Source organism: Alternaria conjuncta, assembly GCF_024043145.1.
Source record: "Alternaria conjuncta strain BMP 0040 chromosome Unknown scaffold_34, whole genome shotgun sequence".
Taxonomy (NCBI): Eukaryota; Fungi; Ascomycota; class Dothideomycetes; order Pleosporales; family Pleosporaceae; genus Alternaria; species Alternaria conjuncta.
The window spans coordinates 48,760-72,572 of record NW_026250123.1 but is presented as its reverse complement, the minus strand read 5'-3'; the positions used below and the strand labels follow the sequence as shown (position 1 = coordinate 72,572).

Below are 23,813 nucleotides of genomic sequence, written 5' to 3'. Positions count from 1 at the left end.
TGCGATCTGTCAGGTCATTGACATTCCACGCTCGACACAACTTCGATAGCCATGATGACGCGCATTCATTCACCCTCTCCAATATTGGTATACTGTCATTTCATCGTCTATTCGATAGTCTGTATTCTTTCCGAAGTGACGCGCGAGGACGGCATCGATGCAGTTGCGGGCCGATAGGACACCGATAGATACGTGTATGAAACTCAAGGCACCGGCATTTCTATGCTGTTGATTCGCGGCTTGCTATTAAGGCTCCGCATGTGCCTGTTGGAAGCGCGATGCTGTGTACGCAATGGCTGTATACGAACTCCACTCCGCTACTTTGCGTTAGAACCAGCATAGCCCGACGCCCGACTCGAGATGCACCACTCACAGCGAGGTTCATCGAGACAGGCGAGCGACCCCATGCTGAAGCTGCTTCGTGACGGCGTTTCGTCAGCCCCGAGTAGCTTCAATGCGAGATTGTGTACGCGGTTCTCTCCTCACCTTTGCCCATAAGTTACTGAAGACGCCTTTTTATCTCAATACTCGATAGCATCCAAAAAAGAAGTCAGACTACAACATGGCTCCAACAAAGGACAACTGCGACTGCCCAAGTCCAATCCTGTGGGAATTTCCGGCGCCAGGCAATCAGGATCTGATGCCTAGCAAGCACCCTCAGAGCTCTAGCTTCGAGATCGAGCAATACCTTGAGGCTTCCGCTCACGTCCCACCTACTTCCGGCTTTGGTACCGTCCCTGTGTACATCAACGACGTTATCGAGCCTACCTGGCCCTGGGACTTCAATGTTCCCGCTGCCAGTCACCGAAACCTGTACTGCAAGCCTTGCCAGCAGGAGAATAACGACGATACAAACTCGAAAGAGTTTGACTGGGAGTCTTGCTGTAAGTCTGTTCCATAGCATAGCTCGAATTGCCCAACGAGATATTCGTGTGCATGACAAGACAGATCTGACCGTCACGCTAGACGAGAAACCGGGGCATGGTGGGATATGGTCTACAAGCTTCGACGTGATGGGATCAGGCATGGCTAAAGTTCCAATCAAATTCGAGTTCACGCCTGAGGCGGATACCATGGTCTGCGCCTTGGGTTTTCCTGGCATGCTGGAAGGAGGCCTCTCGCAGGCCTTCCCCGTCATCAATAAGCAGCCGCCATCAGACAGAGGACGGCAGCTATTCACAGAGGATGACCCTGAAGGTGTGCCGTGGAAGGGTGATGAGGCAGCGCCATTGCGAATGCACTACATTGTTGGCATCGTGTTAGTGGTTGCGCTTTGCATGGCGTTCTCCGCTCGGCTTTTCCACCAGAAGCGGAAGCAGAGGAAGGCGTCGCAGACTCTGATGGCTCAAGCTGAGAGCGGTGGTCTCATGGAGGGTAGCAAGACAAGGTATACCGATGATATGTAGGCTGTTAGATGCTCAACTGAGCGGGGTCGTCATGCGTCCAACACGCTGGGGGCATAGCTGTAGCCATAGTAGCGATAAACGATATATATGAGGATTCAACTCTTCTCCCTATGGCATAGCTCTCTTGACATACAGGCATTGCTCGGCGTGGGTGGAGATGTCGAGAGAGGCTAAAATTAGTGGTGCAGGTGTGGGGTGGGCTAGCTGCGGGCGACGGCAAGCGGAGCGTCCCAATCCAGACCGGCCGGCGTCGCGACTTCCAGTTGACGTGAACAACGCAGCTGAACTCCGCAAACAACTGTCATTCCATTCTGGCCCACTTTGTTGGTAGCGTAGCGTCCGCAATATTATCCTTCTGTTCTCTTTTTTCCCATCGCATTTAGGCAAAAGTCTCAGCGGTGGACGCGTAGAATGGCGTCCCCTATGCTTGAGAGTCGCATCGAACCGCACAAGAAGGCGCACTTCAGTCTGCACATCAGCGACCGCATAACAGGCAGCGACGACGCGCCAGGGGAGTTTAGCAGCGTCAAATGTGAGTCTTTCCTGCAATGTTCCTGTCCTTGTCCGCTTTCTAATCCAAAGGGTAGACAACCACAAGCCCCCACAAACATCCGACTCGCGCTCGACAACGCTTACTTCGCCCTCGTCGACCGGCCTATACAACCTCCGCATCGACGACACGAACAGCTCCGGCAACAAGGACATCTTCACATTCACAGGGCAGAAGTCACAACCCAAGAAGTCATACGTCCTCGTATTCGATCCCGCCAGCCAGCAGGCCACGCTCGAGCCGCTGTCCAGCAGCTACACCTTCAACCTCGCGACCAAGAACGGCAAGGACGTCTCGTCACAACACGCCAAGATATATCCCAAGAAACTCAAGGGTGACGCAGAGAGCAAAGATGGCGAAGAAGATCTCTTCGGCGAGGCGGCGGCTGACGACGAGGGAGGGGACCCTGATGCAGACAACCCCTACGACTTCCGACACTTCTTGAGCAAGGAGAAGGAGAAACGGGGCGACGAGTCCGAATACAAATACGCGTCTTCGCCAGACTACCGCACAGGCACAGGCAGCGCCGTCAATACACCTCAGTTCGGGGCCCGCGCCTCTGCGACTGCTGCTCCAGCGCGGAAGGCTGCCGCTATACCAGCGCCCAAGAAGCGCAAGACAGCGGCCACGAACCCCATGGTAAAGCCCAAGAAGACGCAAGCCACACCAGCCGTCCGCCTCCAGCGCACCGCAACCGACACAACACCAAAGCCCAAAGCCAAGCCCGCAGCACCGCCAGCGTCGAGAATCAAATCCTCCGAGGTCATACACTCGTCTGACGAATCCGACGGCGAAGCAGCTTCCTCGCCAGCACATCCATCGCCTCCTCACCAACAACATCAGCAACACCACGAGTCCGACGACGACGACGACGACGACGCAGAGGGCGAGTCAGACGATGACGGTGGCCTCGAGATCGAAGTGCCCGACGCACGCCCACCACGACACAACAAGGGCGCAATGGCATCTCTCGGCTCAAACCTCAATGCAGGTTACCTCCGCTCCCCCTCCAACGGCCCGATATCGCTCGCCAGCGCCGCCAACAGCGACGGCGAAGGCTCGCCGAACCCCCGCCGCAATCGCAACGCTCAAGACGAGATCGACTTTGGTGATCTGGGCGGCGATGATGCAGAAGGTGAGGATGATGATGAGGACGATTACAACAGAGACATTGAACCTATGGACATTGGGCCGCCTGCGCGACAGGAGACGGCAGGTCATGACCGCAAGTCCAGCATGGCTGGTGAAGCGGCAGCAGCTGACGACGATGAGGACGATCTTGAGGAGCTTATGAGAAGAGGTTTGATGGGCGGGGACAGCAGTGAAGAGAGTGAGGAGGAGTGAACACGCCATTATGGTTCTGCCGTCTATCTACTTGATGGCCCATTTCCCTGTTCCATCGCATGCATGGACACCCTTGTTCTTGGTCGTGACAGCTGGAAGATCAGATCGCTATGCCCGGACGGACCTCCACGTCATTTCTGGAAACCTCCTGTGCTTCCTCCAGGGGAGTTGACGGTCGATGTGATTCTCGCGTCAAAGGTGACTCTGACGTAGAGTAAACCATCGCTTCGACCGGCGCCGGCTGCAATACCACTTCCGCCGTCTTCACTGGGTGTTGATGCTCGATCTCCCGGTCTTGTTGTACCAGATTGCAAGGGCAGCAGCACCCAGCGCATAAGAGAGGCTCGCATAGCTTCTTCGTCCCACACCACCCTTCGGTCTTCAGTCCGTACTTCTTCCGAATTTTCCAGCGATCGATGAGAGGCAGCAGGGCACACCCGCAGCATCCACCCGCACAACAGGTCAGACCGAAACATAGCCAACACTTTGCGTTTTTGGTCAGCATGGGATCGACCATGAAATGGAACGCGACTTACGTTTCCGTTGCACCAACCATTGTATCCGTCCATGTTACCTTGATGGTCTTCTTGGTGCCGGATCCTGCCGTACAACACCCATGGACAGCAGCATGCCAGCCAGCCTATTCAAACTTGTTAGTCGGAATTTATACCGTGTGATGGAGACTCGCACCTGTGCTAGCTGGAGTGCAACATTTCCTCCAGCTTTGGTTCCAGTCTGCCATAGTAGTGTCGTGCTTAGGCTATTGCGCTGGTGAGGATGTCGAGAGGTTGATAGTAGAGCGATACATCTACACTGATGAAGAATATAAAGCTTCTATGACTCAGTCATGTCCTTGAACTACGTTGATGACTGGAATGTTGTGCGACGTTGCTATGTTGGTCTGCTTTATTACAGAGTCTGAGCGCCGTATGTGCTCGAGCAGTGACAGAATCGACAAGGAAATAGCGCAGTCACCTCACCTCGAAAGTGCCCTTCTGCTGGCTAGATGGAGGGCGGTCAGATACTAGCGGTAGCATTCTTGTCAAACAGGTCATAACTGCAGTTTCTCATGGTAATCTGTGAATGGATGGTGAACGGTCATGGATCTGTGTAAGTGTAACATCGAGATAGCTTCTCTTAGTATTCTATTATCCTAATCCTACATGCAAAGCTGGACCAAGGATCGTTTAGTCCAAATATATACTCGAATCATTAAACATAGTCTTCCGTGAAGTCTTCATCAAAATCCATCAAGGTCGGAGGCGCGTGACACGGTGGTGATGCTCTAAGAACGCGACGTGAAAAGCACTCATAGCCAGGCGAAAACAGCCATAGCACCCGCGAGCAGCGCACCCATTCCCTTGAGCTCTTTGCCCAGAGAATCCGCCGCGGCACCGGTGGAAGGGGGCGCAGATGTCTCCGCACTGTCAGATCCGGTTCCTGAAGAGCCGGACTCTTCTGCGCCAGAGCCTCCAGTCGCCGTTGCGCTGAAGCTACCAGACGTAGGGGTACCGTTGAAGTCGTGTTTCTGGCCCAGTGTTGGCAGGGGAGAGGTGGGGTTGACTTCCCAGACCGAGGTTGTGAAGTCGGGACAGACGACAGGCGAGTTGGTGGGATTGTAATCAGCCGCCTTCACACCGGTAGGGTTCAATGTAGCCCAGACAGCAGAGAGGTTGGGGAAATCAGGCTCTACTGGGGTGGGTTTTCCTGTGTGCTGTTAGTTGACGTGTCTAGAAGGAATGTAGGATGCACGACATACCTGAGCGAGGGAAACCATCCGGCGCTTGAGCAGGGTCAACCTTTGGGCCGTAGCTAATGAGACCGTAGTCGTTCATCTCCTCGATCCATTCGTAGATGATGCTGCCAGACCAGACGTCGGCCATCTCTCCGAAAAGTGCCTCTTGGTCCTTGAAATCGCGTGGCCTTGCTGTGTTGCAACCAGTCTCCGACATGAAGATAGGGATGTGCAGATCCTCAGAGTTCTTCTCAAGCTGATCGTAGCCAGACTGTTGGTAGGAGCTCTGTCCGCACCAAGAATAGGCGTTGAGACTGAAGAAGTCGAGACGCTCAGACGCATTGTCGCCGCAAGCGAGATAGTTCTGCAGCATAGGACGGAGACTGGCGATGTCGGCAGCAGAGTATCCTATTGGTATGCTGCGGTAGCCCTTCTCGTCGCGGTAGGCCTTCATGTCGCGGGCGGCGGCCTTGATGTAGGGTGAGGTAACGGAGCCGTTTGCGGTCGTGATGGCCTCGTTGCCAATGAAGAAGCCAGCAGTGTTGTCGTACTGGTGGAATTCATCCATGACCTTGGCGAAAGCATCACGCTGGTCGGTCTCCCAGCGAGGAGTGTTCTGCTCGACCTGAGTATCGAAGGTATCGAGATCGACCCAGATGTAGATTCCAGCATCCGCAAATGTCTTCATGCATTCGGTGTGGTCGGAGTCAGGGTCGACGTGGTAGACACGGATCGAGTTGGCACCGATGGTCTTCATGAGCGCAGAGTCGAGACCACATTGCGTCGCATCGATGAGTGGGTCGTCGGGAACGAGTTGGTACGCGATACCTGAGCGTGAGTGTCAGTGTGCGTCCTGATCCAGTCTTATCGTCGGACATACCCTTGACGTAGAACTGGTTGCCCTCGCTGGTGAAGAACTTGGAGCCCTTGACTTCAATGGTAGGAATAGCCGACGCGACAGCGCTCAAGCCCGCCAACAGGCTGAGCGATACCAATTGGACCATTTTGCAGTGTATCGACTAAGTGGTTTCCTTTCGATGTGGCGCGGTTGCAAGAGAAAATGTGTCGCAATAGCTGCAAGCAAATATCAGGCAAACGCACTAGCTCGCCACAAGTGCACAGTGAACGGCAGTGGCGTCGACTAGGAACGAACGAACGACTATACAGGCGCAGAAAGGAAGCGCAAACGGGCGTAAAGGCAAAGACCAGCGACAACGAGAGTGAAATAGCTGCGAAGAAACAAGAACGAAGAACTTCTCGCGTCTCGACAAACAAACCAGCGAACCAAGCTACTATCGCTCCTTCCAATCTCCATCATGGCCGCTTGCCGCAAATGCATCCCGCCTTCCCTAAGCGGCGCCAGTAGCAGGGCACAAACGGCAACGAGGCCCATCATGACAGTGATAGAGGACAGGCGCCGTGGGTGCTGGTGGAGACGTGCGCCCGTGCTGCGGGCGATCGTCTGAGCGTGCCATTGGTTGAGACGCGTTAAGCCTGTTGGCGTGCAGCCTTGATGCAGCTAAGACGCGCAGAACAGGAAATCACGGTTGCTTGGTGCTTTAGCGCGGATAGCCGATTGTGGAACCGGCTACGGATAGACAGCCGAAACACCAGAATGCACCCGCCCGGGATGTGACAGCTAAGGTCAATTTATGTGGTACAGAGCCGTGGGAAGTCTGTCATTTTCGACGGGTCGATACTATTATTGTTCCCAATAATATCGCCTCCGCGAGATTCCTGCTTCTGGTGTTTGTGCTCGAGCCTGACGAGCGTCATCACCGGTAATTCTGAGGACATTTCAACGAACATTCGTATCGCGACGGGGATTGATTCACCAGGTTCAAAAGCCCAGCGTATCAACATATATAGAGCTGGCATATCCACCTGCGTTTCAATTTCTATCAGACAGATACCGTCACCCGTGTACTCAAGCAATAGCTTGCAAAAGTCAGTCAAATTTCCACCCTGAAAAGCTTGGCGTTTCGCAATCGCTACCGACAAAGATACAGGTGAGATAGTACTGGGAAGATGGCAATGGAGATGAAACCAAGAAGTGAGTTACCCCAGCCCAGGCCTAGTGTGTCATACATGGCAGGGCCCGCAAGCGGAAGGAGGGCCCCGAGAAGACATCGGAAGGTTGTGCTTGCAGCTGTTACAGACGCAGCATGAACAGTGTATGCGTTGACGAGATACATGGCTCTCGGCATCTACTTGTTGTTAGTCACATGATTGATGAAAGGTCGCTGAGATGCCACAAGGAAGTCTTGCATAGGTGAAGACCAAACCCATACCAGTGAAGACCGTGCCAACGATAGGCACAATCCAATGCACTCTAGCCTGCGCAGACCACCCGTACCAGAACAAGCCAATCGGCGTGCACAAGCCACCAAGTATCATGGGTGGCAGTCGATACTCTGGCTTTGGATTACCACCGTGCTTCTCGGTCAACTTCTTGGAGACGGCATTCGCAGCCACGCCACATATGACACATCCCAGCACCGAGCCGATGCCTATGCCGAGTGTTGACAGGCCAGCCTCGCCGCTTGAGAAACTGCACTGGCCGTAGAAGACGATCTCAAACGTCGTGAAGCAGAGATAGAGATAGCTGTATACGATAGCGGCGTAGAGGGAAAGCAAGAAGACGATTGGAGACAAGAGCAACTTCAGGGGACGGGTGATGGAGTAGACGAAAAGACTTCTTGGCGTCTTCCCAGTGTCTAACGCTGACCGCAGACGCAAATTGCCCGTCTCCTCCCGCAAACGTCGTGCCTTGCGTTCAAGCAGGACGTAAGGGTATGACTCGCGCACAAACAAGATGGACACCACAGTCATGACACCGCCTGCGATAGCCATGGACTAAAAGTGGTCGTATGTGGAGTATCGTGTGATAGGATCGAATATGAACCAAGCGCGTTGGTCGCGGAAACCAGCCAGATCAGCCCCACCATCAAGACCTACGCATCGTGGAGCATACGAGCAACACCAGTCCAAGTCTCAGATACAGTTAATGATCCAAAGCGTTATCTTATGGCTCGATGTAGCTCTATGGGAGAGCGAAGTAGAGGGACGGCAAGAAGACGAGTGTTACCCGAAGCGCCTTAATTGACCGGGTAATTGAGAAGGCAAATAGTCTTCACGGTGTCTTCGTAGTATCTACTGCTGAATCTAGACCTAGGTTTCCGGTCTGCTTTCGCAAAAGGTTTGCCTTCCGTTCGGGGATGTCTAGAGTGGCAGTGGCGTCCGTTGGGCACCAGACCGTGTGCGACATTGCTGCTTTGAGTCTTCTCGCTCTTGTGTTCCGTGGCTGGCAAGCCCGACATAATACTAGGGAGGGGGTAACGCAAGTCTGAATGTCGTCGTTCAAGCCGTGACTACGTACAGTCGTTTAAATCGGTGATTAGAAAGCCGGGTTTGCACATGTCAGCGGCGACGGACGTGCTGCTTCTCTTTGCGACTCCAGCGCCCTGAAGCAAAAAGTCTGGAGCTCTTTCACTCTTTCACGGCTGGTGCACCCGCCTTCACGCTAGTGTAAGCTTTTTTTTCGTACAGACGTTGACACTTCTACCCTTATGGTCCACTCCGACAACTCTTAATCTTTGCGCCTACACCAACCCCAGCCCGTGCAGTCGCCACAATCGTAATACCAATAATGTCGGGCAATTCCAAGGCCATATCAACCACCCTCCACCTATGGACTCTCGATCCTGTCATCCGCGAGCTTCAATCATGTCCAGCTGCTCGTGCAGCAGAGTTCGCAGATCTCATAATCCCTGGCCGTATCAGTCTCCTCAGTGTTGAGAATGGCAACGCTGTCCAGAGTTCTGCTACTGTTTATGGTGCCTCCAAAGTCACTGACATTCCGGAATTGACACTGTACGAAACAGGCGCTGGTTGGCCACACCCGCGCTCACTGAGAAAGATCTTGGAGAAGCACCAGTCGTGGGTCGACGAAGCGCAATTATATCCCCCCAGGCCCCCTCCACTTTCTCTTCGTTTCTTAGGAGGTGACACAAGTCGGGAGGGTATAGCTCGAACGCTTGTGGAATATCTTGAGGACCAACAATTTGCGCCATACGCAACGACGCTCACCTTCCGATCGCCTGTAATAGACCGTTGTCTGAGGCTTTTCCTGGGCGACAACGAGGCTTCGAGTACGCTCACCCGGTCATCCACCGACACCACTTCGATCATGTCCTGTGGTGCTCTTCTTCCCGTTGAGGCGTCAGCCCTGATGAGTACTAGTACCATACATGTCCTTACCGGTGTGCGCGTATACATCGTGTATCCGTCCACGCCACATAATCTGACGACCCTGCACGAGTATCTCAAAGATCTTGCCGGAGATGTCGCGCCAAACTACACAATTGTATGCCATGAGTTGGAAAACGGCATTGCCTTCGTTCAGCGTACCGGTCAGACTGTCACTATACCACCATGTTGTCCAACGGTGGTGTTCGCAACCAAGACCAGTGCCGCTGTTACCGTCCGTTCTCGGTGCGTGGAAGACTTGCCACTGCGACTAGAGCATCTTGATATCCTGATGGCTCAGATTGTATCAATACAGCTCATATGTCGGCAAACACCAGAGGAATCATTGGAATACCATACCACACAACTGTACAAGGACATGACGACCGTTCTTAGAGCGCTGGAGCCGAGTGCCACCAACCGTGCGTTGCTCTTAGCCTTGGGCGCTGTGTGGGAAAGGGAACACTCTCAATTCCGTGGTCTTGTAGAATCTCATGTCGAAAAGTCGTTGAAAGAGCATATTCGCCGGAATATTCCAAGAGTGTGGAGTCTAGCTGTTCAGAACCAAGGCCTCAGGCATTGTCCTGTCTGCAAGGTGAGCATTGAAGGTCGTGGTGTGGTATTCCTCACCCACTTCCGAACAGAGCACTGGGATGCGGGCGGACCCGCTTACCCAGACAAGGACGAGTTGATATCTGTTGCGGGTGAGGGTTCGCGACAGCTCACTGGGGATGGCGACATGTGAGACGACGGCGATCACGCTGGCTCTCGCCTAACCGCCGGGTGAGGTGGTTCAAGCTACATATTCCAGTTCCAATGTTGGCGAAGTCTACATTGCCGATGGACTTGTGTTATCAACTGACAGCACGATGCCGCTGTTTGAGAAAATGGACCGGATTGCTGCCTAGGTTGTCCTGGAGACGTTGGAGGCAGCGATGCAAATCGCTGCAACAATAGCGGCAACTAAGTTGCGCAAAGTAGCTGGCCGTCTGAACGACCTCAGAGTATGTGACTCCAGGTTGTTCATTCTTTCGTTGTTTGACGAGGTCGAGTTCCTGAGATCGGATGTCAAGGCGGATTGATCGGAAGCGGAAGACTTCCGCATTAGACTGGACTTGGTTAGCGTTGGCGTATGACGTATGCAGGCACCACTGAAATCATCTACCACCTGACTTGAGCGCGATTCCCCAAGTTTTGTTGCATTTAACATTCGGTAATTTCACAGTGTTCTGGGAAATGATGGACACTTAATATGTAAATGGGTATCATATACGAAACGAAAGACTTTTCAGAGTACATACGTACATCCAACCGCCACATATTCACAAGTCACCCAATCCAAGTCCAGCCTAACTGTATGTCCAAGCGATTACATTCCATCCGGAGATTTGATTATCCAGTAGAGCCAGAGTTTCCAACAACCATCCCCGAGAACAGTTCCCGATCTTCTCAACAAGGCCGGACGGCTAGTGGAGATATCACCTTCTCCAAGGGAACGTCGTGTCATGTTCTCGTGTGGGATATGCTGAGGATGATATCGCCAACCTTCAAGTGTGCCGACAATAGGATAACCGGCATTTTCGAAAGCATGAGCGCTGCTCACACGCTTTTAGCGATACATTCCGTGCGAGCACCCCCGAGGCCCTGAGAAAGAAACCGGCGTTTCGTATAAGTATGGCGAAGAGAGGGTCGGAAGACGTGATGATCGCCGTTTCGGTGAGGCGGATGATCGTGAAGCTGCTGACGAAGTACTGGAAGATGATGATGATGAAGATGCAGAGCGCGTTGAGTCCAACGAAGAGCGTGGAGAGACTTCTGTCGATAGGAAAGGTGATGTGCCGGACATGTCAGACAGTTCGAGACCATCTTCTGGAAGCTGTCGACGCCGAATGGATCGCGATTCGTCTTTGCGGAAGATTTGGGGTAGTTGTAAAAGCTCTGAGAATTGGAACATGATTGATGATGCATTCCTACGATTGCGGACAACAAGCCGCCTTTTCAAGACCAGATTTTTCCTTTGTAGGACAGGGGTTTCAAGGAAAAGACCTCATATCACAGGCTAGCGTTAGAGAAAAGACAGTCAACGAAAGCGGTAACATCTCCAGCTCTAGCCTTTGAAATGCTCTCCAGACTTTCTCCAAACTTCTGTTCCTGCCAGTCTTTGTACACACAACGACGTTGTTTTGCGCTGGATATCCCGCTTCCGTTGGACGTGTGACGTTGTGTCATGTAGCAAGCCGGCGGCAGCTACGTAGGCTATTCGGCTCATGTTGCACGACAGAGGACTTTCCTGGGGAAGTAGCAGTTGCGCCAAACACATTGCCTCTTGCGATTGTTCACTAGCAAGACCGAGACGGGCTGGACCTACTACAATTACGCCACTAAGGGTCGTTGGGGAGATCGGGGAAAGCTCTACTTTGGGAGGCTTCCAAGGGGAAGGAAAAGTATGCGACGCGTTAAATAACCCAAAGCGACGAGAATCACGGAGGCTTTCCTGTCATGTTCCGTTCATGACATCGGCACACGACATCTCATTGTAGGCATGATGCCGCATTCCACGTGGCATAGATCACGGGTAGAGACCGCGGCAGCTTGTCACTACCCCCAGTGGGCCGATCAGGATTGATCGACTCAACGGGAAGAGTTCACATGAAGCGGAGGATCTACGCCAACAAGGACTGGCAGAAGCACCTCTCAATCCCGACTGAACTTTATCATCGAACAATCTCGATGGTGGCCGCGGATTTGGTCGATCCAACAGCCATATTTACGATCGATAGTATATCGATACCCTTGGTAGACTACGATGAGCCTTCCGCTGGGCGATGAAGCAACGTACGCTATAACAAATCGCTATACCATCAACGGTTAAGACAACAGTAGCAACTCTTAGTAGCGCTCAGGTCGTACAAACCGCGTCTGCGGGTCGCATCACTATGTCTTTGCTTGCAGAAATGATTGGCACATCCGTGTTCCCACAAAGTATCGACAATAGCGCCACTGTTGCTAGCCTTAGCATCGTATACCTCTCAAACAGGAAAAACCGTCATATATCGTGGGATCAGGGGAGGAATGACGTGTTGCAGATGAACAGGTCCTAGCCGTGGAATTCTTTGCAGCAGCATGCCACCGTTTTATGAAAGTGTCCAGTCAACGGCATGCTCTCCTTCGAAGCTACATCATAGTGCAACCCATACACCACACCCGCGGCAGCCGCTATGTTTTTCGAGTCCCCCCTTCCCCGCTGAACGCTCCCGTCACTAAACCAGGTCGTCGGGAAATGACTCGCTCAAACCGTCGCACGCAAGGGATACACACACCAGCATTTCGAGAAAGCGTTGCGCAAAAGCACTACTTCGCCACTGAAGACTCTGCATCGATGATATGGAGACATCGACCATCTCGGGCGGCTGCTGGATCGAAGACCTCCCCGCATGCGAATCAATACGCGGTGTCACCTTCGCACTACCGACGTGATACCACATACAGGACAGGTTGTCCATGGTATAAGCGTGGAGACCCAGGACACATGCCCCTAAACAAGCGTACCCAGAGTCCACTCACCTTCATCTGCAACGACATAAAATGACGTAGATCATAATGAACCCCTTCACTAATACTAGCCGATTGATCACATGTGCAACCACTGATTGGACAGAAAAGTGAACAGAATGATATGCTAGTAATACTCCCCATCTCCTCGTTGGAATACGCGCAGCAAGCAAGAAATGAAACGCAGAAAGCAATCGCTAATATGTATGAGGGATCTACGATCCGTAGATACCTCTAGACTGTACTTTTCCCCATCGCATTCACTGCGTCGCCTTCCCTACTTCCTGGAAGTCCATATCGGCTTCGGATTTCGTCGACTTCGTGGCAGCGCACCAATGTCGGTCTTAAATGTGGTTTTCGTTCTGCTCTTTGACGTGAATGGGCTTCTTGTCCTCGTCGATAGCCATGCTCTCGGAGACATTGCTGCTAGAGGCTTCTTGACTCTCGGATTTGATACTGTCTGGGCTGTCCATCTCGGTTTTGACAAGTGGTCGCAAGCTGATCATTGATTCAATGATTTGCAGTGCCGTCTTATGGTTGATCTGGTCCTTGACGTGCTGCCATAACTCAAGATCAAGATAACCGGCCAGGGAGTCAATGATGAGACTCTTGAGCTCCATGGGGGCACTGACGTCCTTCATGGCGTATTGGAAGACGACCTTCACAACATCGTCGTTGGCGGGGTTCATGCCGTATCCGAGCAAAGTCTGTAGAGAGATACCGTCTGTCTCGGCGGTCTTTAGACAGCCGAAAGTGGCGTAGTGCAGCGCCCCACGGCACTTGTCGGCGAGCGCATCAACACCGAGCCTCTCGGCGAGATTCATGACGGCGTAAGTCTGTTCGGACCCTTCGAACGGAAGAGTCTTGTGGTAGATCCACTGCATGAGCGCTCGAACTGTTGACTCGTCGACACTCGGTAGTATGATGCGGTGCTGAGCGGTAGCTTTTAAGATGTCGTCCTTAGCCTTGCTGATCTCGGCTTTGTTGATGCGATGGACGAAGGTAAAGAGCTTTGCGGCTACAGCGTGTACGGATTGGGGCTTGAGCAGATCCAGACGGCCTGCTAGACTCAACTCGACTCCAGGCTTTGGCGCCAGCTTCTTCATGTTGTTCTTGGCAATCATCTCGCCTGCTACTGCGTCCATGATGTTTTTCTTGACAAGACCGGCATATCCGATTAGAGGGTAGTTCTCGGATGCTTCCTTTATCAGTGGTATGGCCTGCGAGATGTTAGCAGTAGAACATGAAAAGCGCACCTCATGCAAGGAAGAGTCTGAACAGGCCAACAGCCTACACTAGAACAGCCCAAGATGAATGCGAAGACGTAGTGTTGATGCAGGCTCCATGATGTTCAGTTCTTCCCTTGGATGAGGTGGATAGGCCACTGATGCTCGACCGCTTGCAGCCGGGGCATACTGACAAGACATACCTGTCTATCCATCTTTTTATCTTCGAACTCCTTCGGGTCGACTTCAGGAAACACGTATCTGGCCAAGTCGTTTCGGAAATCGTCAGCCTTTTTGTAATGAGCCATGAGAGGCTTCGCCTTTTCGAATCGATTGCTGAGTTGCTTGCTGTTGCAGCAGATGATCTCTTGATGAAAGATGAGCTTAGTCGCGAGGTCCGGTCCGCATTCGATGGTAATGGGCGTTTGCATCAGCATCCTGCACCGAATACATTAGCATGGCAAGGTATAAAGCATCGAGTATATCTTACTGCGGCGGGGTGACGTCAACGAGATCTGGAACGTGCCGAATCTCAATGAAGTCATCGCTGTTATCCATTGTAGGTGGATACATCGAGACAGTTGAACGTTCGGCATTGGTGGCGGGATCAATCGAGGCGCGCGACGGTGTTGCCGGGGGTGTCGTAACCTTAGAGGTATCCATCATGAAGTGAGGTACTTGTAGCTGGCGGTCGTCTGCGTGCGAGAAGAGGAAAGTCGAGAAGGTAGGAGAGATGGAGGAAGAAGAAAGATCTGACAGTGTCTTATATGCTGGACGCAGGTATTTGTGGTCACCGTCTCTCACCTCAAAGTAAAAGAGCCTAAGCTCAGGGTCCACCCGAAGCGGGCCTAAGATAGCAGTCACTTCGATATCACCAGGGACGGCAATCTACCAACAAGATAGAAGTGTAGAGGTAGGCGGTGTTACTAACTGCTGTGTGGATGATGAAGACGGTCAAGATGGGTAATGTTCAATTCTAAAAGTGGTAGCCTGCCGCAGCAGTGTCGTGACATGGTATCGATGGATACTCCAAATCACCGCCAACTCCTTCCCATGCTGTGATCAATCATGCCTAGCCGTCCGAGGATTATACTATATCTTCCTTCGTTTGCTCGCGGTGGGTAGGTCCTCTTCTTCAACCGATGGTGTACCCTCATTTCCCGCACGCCCGCTGTCCCTCTCGACGTCCCTCCAAGTACTGACTAGGCCTTGAACTGTCTGGAACATGTCTCTCGCATCGTTCACCACGCCGTCCTCTCCAGGATTGAACATGACAGCGTTGACAAACATGCGCATGAGCTCCTTCTCCAGTTGCGCAGCGTTAACTATGGCCTTTGGCGGGACATTGTCGGCCGTCACAGGCAACTCTACGACGCCTCCCATGACACCGCCGGGGCTACCTGTGGGATTATCCGACGCGGCTGCGGCTGCGGCAACTTGCTTTGAGCCTGTTGCTATAGCCTTCTTGATGGAAGAAAGATCTGTAGGGCGCTTGATGATGTCGTAATATCCTTCTGCATCCTTCGCGCGAACGGCCGTGTTGAATGTCGAGGCATGTTTGTGCGAGTTGATATCGTACATCATGGGTGCCGTCATCCGGGCGAAGTTCCGTGGCGCGACTAGGGTCTTGGGTGGGCCTGGGGTGCTGAAGGACGCATCGTCATTCTCTTCGAGAGAGGCCTCACGGGCATTCCGTTTTCGACGTGATGAGAGTGATGAGGCCGGAGCCGCTCCACGACGTCGTGTGGACATGTGTGATGGTGTTCCAACAGAACCTTCCTCTTCAGTGGGGTCCACCGAGTTTCCGCGCTCTGACTTGATGCGACGACCAGCTTGCGACTCGTTGTCACCTGCTACTGTGTCGGTATGCGAGAGGATGGACCGGCTTCGACTTCGATCCCGCACAGAGCCACCTGCTCGGGAGGAGGCTATGCTGCCGGGTCTTGTTCGTTTCGCAGGAGCTTTTCTCCGTGAACGTCCGGACCGAGTCTCAGGCTCTAGTAAAGAGTCGTCTTCTTGGTCGTGGTGCTGAGAGTTTTGTGGTGTCTCGACGTCTATGGTGGACTCTTGCTCTGCTTCTCTGCCTTTGCCCTTTGTCCGTGATTTGCGCTGCGCCTTCGCCTTTGGTGGTGTCTGTTTTGGCCGGATCAGCGGCGGTACGTCATCGAGAGGAAGCACTTCTGGGCGCGGGCTCGCAGAACTGCCAGGTGTCCCGGTAAAGCTTGATCGTTTCCAAAGACTCTTGGCTGAGACCGGAGTCGCTAGAGCGCTGTGCGGAGAGCGCGCATTCATCGGCGTGGAGAAAGACTGTCTCGCCTGGATGACGAGGGGATGCATCTGTGGCGCGCCTGATCTGCCGGTGCCGGTTCCGGGAGTCTGTATGTTTGCTCTGGGCTGCTGCCGATTGCTCGCAGGCGTGGAGACCTGGGGGTGGTGCGGCGGCACGGCGGCTTGATGGTGGACGCGCGAGGGGTCTTGAGGCGCAACTTGGAACGGTGGAAGCATGAAGCCTGCCTGGGGCGGTGGCTGGGCCATTTGCGGTTGCAGTGGGTGGTAGGGCTGGTGACCAGGAGGGGGATAATGCGCCCTCTGTTGTTGTCCATGGTGAACTCCGGGTGAATGAGGCCCCGAAGGTTGCTGCATGGGAAACTGTTGGTGTGGAGGGTATGGCGGTTGGGAGCCCGGCGGCCCGTACTGAGGCGCGCCATTCATCGCGTAGTTCTGGCCTGGCTGGGGCTGGAACTGAGGCCCGGGAGACCCCAGCGCTGGTGACGGCGGTTGCGGGGGATGGCCGGCATTCTGGTGCGAGCCTGGCTGGGGCTGTATGTTCTGGGGGTAGTTGTAGTTGGCGTGAGGTTGCGGCGGTTGCTGGAATCGTGACGGCGCATGCGGCTGACTTGGGTTTGGCTGCGGCGTGGAAGGCGTCCGTCGCCCGTCCGAAGAGGGGTGTTGCTTTTTGCGCTGGGTTGGCGAAGGGTGTCCGTTTTGGTGTGGTAGCGCGGATGCCGGTTGTTGTTGTTGAGATGGATCTGGGGAAGGCGCGATGACGGGCGCTCCACGTGTGCCGTTCTGGACGGGGGTGGAGCTGGCATTCGGCTGCAACGTCTTCGGGGCGAGATGCGGCGACTTCCTGGGCAGCGTAGGACTGCGCGATGACGGTGTCCGGCCGCTTGCCTTCTCGCGCAGCTGATCGTCCCACTCTCCGCGCTCGATGCCCTGGAGGTCGCGCTGCAGCCGCTCGTATCGCTCCTCCTCTATCCGGATCTGTTCCGTGATCTCATATCGATAAGACGCGTAGAGTTTCGTCACAAGCTTCGGGATCAGGTGCTGGTGCTGCAGCGACTCCTGCACCGTCGGCAGACTTGGGCTATGCCTCTTTCTCTTGGCCGGGTTCGTGACTTCCCCGTTGGGGCCATCGCTGTCGCCGCCCTGCTCGTGCTCGAGCTCCCGCTTCAGACGCTCCAGGTAGAAGTTGCGCAGCGCATCGGGGCTGAGGCGGCCGGGCTGGAAGTACTTGTGGGCGGCCACGTCGGGGTGCTTCTTCAGCAGGTCGGAGATGCGCCCGAAGACAGACGGGGCGACGCCGTAGGCATGCAGGCACTGGAACAGCAGCAGCGACTCGAGGTTGGTGTAGGCGGAGCCGCTAGTATTCATCCCCCAGGCGTGTGCAGCGCGAGGGCGATGGGCCTGGGGCGGAAGGGGAGCCACGGCTGCGGGCGCGGGCGCGGTGGGCGGAGAGGCTGCTACGGCGGGCAGACGGGCATCGCATGCGAGAGTCGTGATGGGCGCGGCGGGCGGGGAAATTGAGCGAGATGGACGGGGGCTTGGTGGTGTCGAGGGAGATTGTCGCAATGTCGCAAATTGTCGTCGGGGTTTCGCAGCCCAGCCGCCTGAAGCCCCCATCGGGCGCCCCCGGCCAGAGCCAATCAGGCGCGTCCGGCCTCACGTCGCCTCACGCGGGCGCGGGGCCAGAACCAGACCTGACAGCGGGCCCTGATGTACTGCGATACTTTGGGATAGCACAGCTTTATAGCCCTATATGCCTCTACATCCTGCTGCACCTGCACCTACAACGTCCTGTTGTTGTCGTTGTGCCCGTATCGTCGGCCATTCTTCGTCGGGCACTCGGGAGCGGCGCTCAAACTATCATTGATCCCTCGCTCCTCCAAGCTCCACCTCCGATCTACGCCCAAATTAGCTTGGGGCATAGGCGTCCCCTTTTCCTAACATTGCAATCGTCCTTCCCTCTCTATTCCAGGGTCGCCATATTATGCTCCCTCCCCTCCACCCCAGGTCTGGCTGAGTTGCATGAAACATCTCTGATCCGCTGAGCCACTTGCCCATATTTGTCTACTCTTGTACAGCCCATAAATATATCCACCGTCCCCGAGCCTCCCCACGCCGCCTGCTTCTTGCATAACCCGCTCCTGCTTCCCATCCCATCACCATGACCTCCTCGTACCCTGCACACTCGGCCACCATGGACGACCCAGACCAAGGCTGGAAGCCAAACAACCGCCCTCAATCGTGAGCCCTCCCGGCGCTAGCATAGCTCCCGCCTGTCTGAGACTGACCACGCGCGCAGCACCCTAGCCCGCAACTTCATGTCGGAGCTCGACAGCCTGTTCAACTTGGACGAAGGCCTCGCGACCCTGGACAAGACGGTCCTGGAGAAGTACGGCCCGCCCTCTTCACCGCTACTTGGAGCCCGCTGACAGGCGCGCAGGAAGCAGGCAGTCACGACCCAGACCAAGGAGCTCGAGGCCCTCGAGGCCAGGCTCAAGGCCGCCGAAGAGCGCCTCAACCAGGCAAAGAGCAACTCGCCCCCAGCTAAGAACGACACCCAGCGCGAACAAGACGCCGCTCGGTCACAAGGGGCCGCCAGCCCCCTTGCCGCAAAGTCCCAAAACATGCCAGGTGCGCTACCAGAGACACCGACTCCTACATCGACTACCAGTGCTGACTATGTCCTGGTAGAGAGGCCACTGTCCGCCAAGCCTGAGACCTCATAGTTCTACCTCTTCATACGATACCACGATACCCCGGCATTGCGCCCACATCCATGTACACTGCTTGATCTCTGCGGTTGGGAGACTGCATCTTGGAAAGGGGCATATACTTTATAATCGACGATGGCATTTTCACTTCTGGTTGGCGACATCTCTTTGTGCTGCATGTCTTTCTTTGGATGGGTTAGCTGCAAATGCTACATAAACTTCATCTTCTCTTTCCGTTTCCTTTGTGGTGTTCTGCTCAGTCCGGCTATACGGCACTAACTCCGTAGCTTCGAGCACAGGCCTTGTGTCTCGTTACTCCAAGCCCTCGACTCACCACCTGGGCAACAACCCACCGAACAGTCAGCAGCTCGACATGGACGACGTCACTGAAGTAGCGCTGACCGAATCATTCGACAAACTCGTCTCTGAAGGTGTCATTGTCTACGGTCCCAATGAGTCTATCAAATTCGAGCACGAAGGCTACCCGGTAAGCTAGTCCAGCAACGGCAACAGTCACACCAGTCCTTACTCACACATACGCCAGATAGAGTTCCGGGTCTGCCCAGCACTAGCAACCAAACCTCACACCGTAGGCGCCACGAACCATGCCTTTGACAAATCACGAAAATATGGTCCTGGCAGCGACTTGTTCTGTCCAGACGAGCGACTCAACATCACACAGCTCAACGGCACGCACGACCTAGCACTCAACCTATTCTGCGTCGACAGGCCGCAACTGCTCATGTTGACTCTAGACTCGTACAAGCGTCAGCACGAAGCTCTTGACCTAGATGACTTTGAGGTTATGTTGCAAGTGTTACGGAAGCTTCCAAACTTCTACGTCATCTTCAACTGTGGGGAGAAGGGTGGATGCAGTAGGATACACAAGCACCTCCAGGGCTTGAGAGGGCCGCCACATGCTTTCGACCACATCATGGCTTCGCTCACGGATGCATCGAAGAAGGTACCTTTCCAGTTCTTTGTTCATGAATTCAGTCATGGCTTCACGAATACGTCCGCTTCGACTGTTCTTGATGTGTATAAGACGTTCATTGCGCGGTGTCGCTCGCTCATGGGCACGTGTGAGAAGGAAACACCTCCCCATAACGTCATCATGTGGGCTGATCGACTCGTGGTTGTTCCACGTCGTAGAGGAACCACAGAGGGAGCGAGCGCGAATGCTGGAGGCATGCTAGGGAGCGTATGGATATCGGGACAGAAGCATGTGGATGAGTGGTTGAGGCTCGGCTACGCGAATGTGTTGAGAGAGCTGGGTGTTCCAAGTTGTTGAGGAAACGCGGTGATGCTGTTCGCATTACACGCAAACGAGCAAGTTGTTATTGAGGCGCATCTAGGCTGGTCAATCTCCATCCTCCTTCCCATCCAGGCACTCGCTTCGCCAAGGTACTCACCACCCTGCAGTATGTCGCCATGCTAACGAGCACCACGAGATCACGTACCTGGCATTGCCTAGACTTTGTATTTGGCCTATCTCGTAGCCAAGACAAGCCAGCGTAGTCTCCGAAACCCGCACCTGCCTAATGCGACAAGCTCAACGCCTCCGCGCCAATCACACTCTCCTACCCACGTCGTCCGCAGAACGTGCCAAGTGATGCTGTATATTAAACCACCGTCCAGATCTTGATGTGGAGTTCCGAATTCCTTGGACTACTAGCCTCCCGCGCTTGCATCATCTACGTTGAGCTCCTTCGAGTGTACATCTCCCGTGCTTGCAGGAGATCAGCCAGGAGTACGGGGTGAGTACCTGCCTAATCGATGCGAGACTTGGGGTAACAGGTAGGACTGTGTCCGCGGTGCTACAGACTGGATGGGAAGGTGGTTTATGGGCTTGTGTGAGCGTTACACGACTTAAAAGCAGGCTCTCTCCTCAGCATCGTTCTGCACTGCACTGCACAACTGTCGTTGCATTCATTGCCTATCATGAAGACCACCATTCTTACCTCGGCGCTCCTTCTTTCCTCCACGGCGCTTGCCACTGTTGTCCCAAGGGCTGGCAAGAAGGTCGACTACAATGGCTTCAAGGTACTACGTGTAGCCAGCACCGATGCTGTCAAGGCAGAGATCGAGAGCTTGGCTGCACACGTCCTCAACCCTGGCACATCTGCCGAGTTGGATGTCGTCGTTTCACCCGAGAACGTCGATGCCTTGACTGCCTTGGTGGCTGAGAGCAAGGTGCTGAACGAGGATGTCGGTGCAGCGCTTGCCGAGGAGGGTGAGATGAGCGTTTATGCTGGTTTGTAGAGAGTCTCGTTTGTGCGATGACATTTACTAATCATGTTCAGTTCCTAGCGAAAGCTGGTTCACTGCATACCACCCATACGCCGACCACATCCAGTTCCTCCGAGATCTCCAGGCTGGTTACACTGGCCAGTCCGAGATTGTCACTCTCGGTACCTCTGTCCAGGGTCGAGCCTTGACTGGTATCCATATTTGGGGTAACGGCGGCAAGGGCTCCAAGCCTGCCGTCATTATTCACGGCAACGTTCACGCACGAGAGTGGATCACCTCCATGACCACCGAGTATGTCAGCTTTTATAAAACCCCGAATTCATCTGTTAACACCAAACAGGTACTTCGCGTGGCAACTACTCACCAAGTACGGCTCGGACGCAAACATCAAGTCCCTTGTCGACAAGTTCGACTTCTACATCACACCCATCGCCAACCCAGATGGCTTCGTGTACTCCCAGACAACCGACCGTCTCTGGCGTAAGAACAGGCAGACTGTCAGCGGTAACAGCTGTGTCGGCCGTGACATCAATCGTAAGTCTCTTCTACTTTCATTGACTCATCGATAACTAACCCTTCTCCAAGGTAACTGGCCCTACAAGTGGGAAGTCACAGGCGGAGCTTCCACAAACCCCTGCTCAGAGACCTACAAAGGCGTAGCCGCTGGCGACGCCCCCGAGCTCCGAGGCCTGAAGGCACAAGTCGACTCGCTCAAAGCATCGCGCGGTATCCGCCTCTACCTCGACGTGCAGTACGTCTCCAATCTCCCACCCCCCCTCACGTTGCAAACAACTAACCAGCCTCCAGCTCCTACGGCCAATACATCCTCTGGCCCTACGGCTACGACTGCACCCTCCGCGCCGAAAACGACGCCCAGCACCGCTCCATTGCCACCCGCGCCCAGTCCGCTATCCGCGCCGTCTCCGGTACCGCTTACACCATTGGCCCCAGCTGCGCGACGCTTTATGCCACCACTGGTTCTTCGACTGATTACACTGATGTCACGGGTAATGCGACGTATTCTTACACGTACGAGTTGAGGGATAAGGGCACGTATGGGTTTACGCTGCCGGCGAATCAGATTAGGCCGACTGTGTTGGAGACTTGGGCGGGGGTTGCTAGTATGCTTAGGGATGCTTAGGGGGAGGGGGTGGGGGTTGGGGTTTTGGATGATCTGGTGTATCGGATTTTTTTATTGCTAAATCAACAATTCTTCCACATAGACGTGGGCATAATTCGCAACATCACAAAGTCCTGGATCAGACCTATTGCGCTTCCCCGTACTCGCTGACGGTACTTCCAAGGTCAATTACTGCTCGGCGTGCAGCTCAACTCACTCTTGCCACTGCCTAGCTACGTCATTGTTGGATTGTTTGAAGTTTGGCAGCGGCTTTGATTCCTGCGAGATAGAATCTTGTTACGACTGCAAGTCAGTGCCAGGTTCGGCCGCAAGTTGGTAGGTTCGGGGCCGGAGATACCTACCTAGGTAGCTAGGCAGGCACGTTGTGGTAGAAGTGAGGGACCGCTTTAATTTTGAAAGAACCGAACACCCTACAGTCTCATCGACGTTAGGTTGCCTATCACGTACCTAATGTAAGCAATAGCTTCGCTGCACCTCTAAGGGCGGATCTTGTGTTAAAAAACCTTGTGGAGATATGTTGTTTTGGGAACTCGCAACGGACCTCGCTCTTTTAAGACTAGCTTTTTGTGTTGTGAGATCGTTGGTTTGCTAACAAATAGTTATGTGGTGCTCCTAATGCTTAGAGGGATAGAATGAAACTTCGCACTTGTGCATTGCTCCTTTGTTATTAGGTCGCCCATTTTGTATGTTTTCATGTTGCTTTGCTCCGCGGACCTGTTTAGAGCTTTCCTTGTATGGAGTGGGGCTAAGAGGGTGGGCGCCTAATCGTGGGGGCGGTTGAACGTCTATTCTTGTAAGCACCATGCGCGAGCCCGGCGAATGTTCTCTAAAGTGGCAGATCGACGCAAGCGATTGCATACAGGAGTAATGTTGGTGCTCAGTCTATTGGTCCGCTTTCAAAGCCGAGCTTGCCAAGTCCTGTTGTATCACTACATCTGGCTGCGCTCCGAACACGGGCCGCCTGAAACGTCACATCTTACTTGCAGACGGCATGAGACCAACGAGAAAAACCCTCCCAGAGATTTGTCAGGATGCATCAATCCCTACTCCTCAGCCTTACTTTCCTTACGATTCGGTTCAATAGTTCGACCAGACTACGAACCGTCACAAGCTTCTCAAGCGCTTGCATCCTTGAGCTGCTATGGAGAATGCCAGAGAAGGCCCCCATCATGAAGTCGAGCTTCAAGCCGGAGGAAACCGCCATCACGAGATGGAAAGTCAGCAATTGCTACCATTAACCTCGACAGCGCATTCCAGAACGAATACTCACAGATCTCATCGCGCATCGATCTCCAATGTTTCTAGTGTAAGCTCCGTGGAGCCTGGCGGCGAACGAAAGTATCCATATGGCTTTATTCGCACTG

General features: G+C 54.1%; 8 protein-coding genes across 8 annotated transcripts; 5 read left to right on the top strand and 3 right to left on the bottom strand.

Moving 5' to 3' along the window:
• Positions 1-562: 562 nt before the first annotated feature.
• J4E85_011373 (uncharacterized protein) lies at positions 563-1,406 on the top strand (the record flags this gene model as incomplete). Its single annotated transcript, XM_051475576.1, has 2 exons — positions 563-884; positions 949-1,406. The coding sequence occupies 2 exons, from the start codon at positions 563-565 to the stop codon at positions 1,404-1,406; spliced, it is 780 nt and encodes a 259-aa protein (XP_051320591.1).
• Positions 1,407-1,817: 411 nt separating this feature from the next.
• J4E85_011372 (uncharacterized protein) lies at positions 1,818-3,300 on the top strand (the record flags this gene model as incomplete). Its single annotated transcript, XM_051475575.1, has 2 exons — positions 1,818-1,938; positions 1,994-3,300. 2 exons carry the CDS (start codon positions 1,818-1,820, stop codon positions 3,298-3,300), a joined length of 1,428 nt encoding a protein of 475 aa, XP_051320590.1.
• A 1,309-nt stretch (positions 3,301-4,609) lies between these two features.
• On the bottom strand, positions 4,610-6,039 carry J4E85_011371 (uncharacterized protein; the record flags this gene model as incomplete). The annotated part of the gene is made up of 3 exons (XM_051475574.1): positions 4,610-5,007; positions 5,060-5,863; positions 5,916-6,039. 3 exons carry the CDS (start codon positions 6,037-6,039, stop codon positions 4,610-4,612), a joined length of 1,326 nt encoding a protein of 441 aa, XP_051320589.1.
• Positions 6,040-8,684: 2,645 nt separating this feature from the next.
• J4E85_011370 (uncharacterized protein) lies at positions 8,685-10,028 on the top strand (the record flags this gene model as incomplete). Its single annotated transcript, XM_051475573.1, has 1 exon — positions 8,685-10,028. One exon carries the CDS (start codon positions 8,685-8,687, stop codon positions 10,026-10,028), a length of 1,344 nt encoding a protein of 447 aa, XP_051320588.1.
• A 3,151-nt stretch (positions 10,029-13,179) lies between these two features.
• J4E85_011369 (uncharacterized protein) lies at positions 13,180-14,724 on the bottom strand (the record flags this gene model as incomplete). Its single annotated transcript, XM_051475572.1, has 3 exons — positions 13,180-14,055; positions 14,265-14,499; positions 14,552-14,724. The coding sequence occupies 3 exons, from the start codon at positions 14,722-14,724 to the stop codon at positions 13,180-13,182; spliced, it is 1,284 nt and encodes a 427-aa protein (XP_051320587.1).
• Positions 14,725-15,153: 429 nt separating this feature from the next.
• Positions 15,154-17,715, bottom strand: J4E85_011368 (uncharacterized protein; the record flags this gene model as incomplete). Its single annotated transcript, XM_051475571.1, has 1 exon — positions 15,154-17,715. The coding sequence occupies one exon, from the start codon at positions 17,713-17,715 to the stop codon at positions 15,154-15,156; it is 2,562 nt and encodes an 853-aa protein (XP_051320586.1).
• A 793-nt stretch (positions 17,716-18,508) lies between these two features.
• J4E85_011367 (uncharacterized protein) lies at positions 18,509-20,349 on the top strand (the record flags this gene model as incomplete). The annotated part of the gene is made up of 5 exons (XM_051475570.1): positions 18,509-18,588; positions 18,647-18,736; positions 18,788-19,072; positions 19,353-19,545; positions 19,603-20,349. 5 exons carry the CDS (start codon positions 18,509-18,511, stop codon positions 20,347-20,349), a joined length of 1,395 nt encoding a protein of 464 aa, XP_051320585.1.
• A 650-nt stretch (positions 20,350-20,999) lies between these two features.
• J4E85_011366 (uncharacterized protein) lies at positions 21,000-22,449 on the top strand (the record flags this gene model as incomplete). The annotated part of the gene is made up of 5 exons (XM_051475569.1): positions 21,000-21,312; positions 21,362-21,599; positions 21,649-21,842; positions 21,894-22,059; positions 22,116-22,449. 5 exons carry the CDS (start codon positions 21,000-21,002, stop codon positions 22,447-22,449), a joined length of 1,245 nt encoding a protein of 414 aa, XP_051320584.1.
• Positions 22,450-23,813: the final 1,364 nt, after the last annotated feature.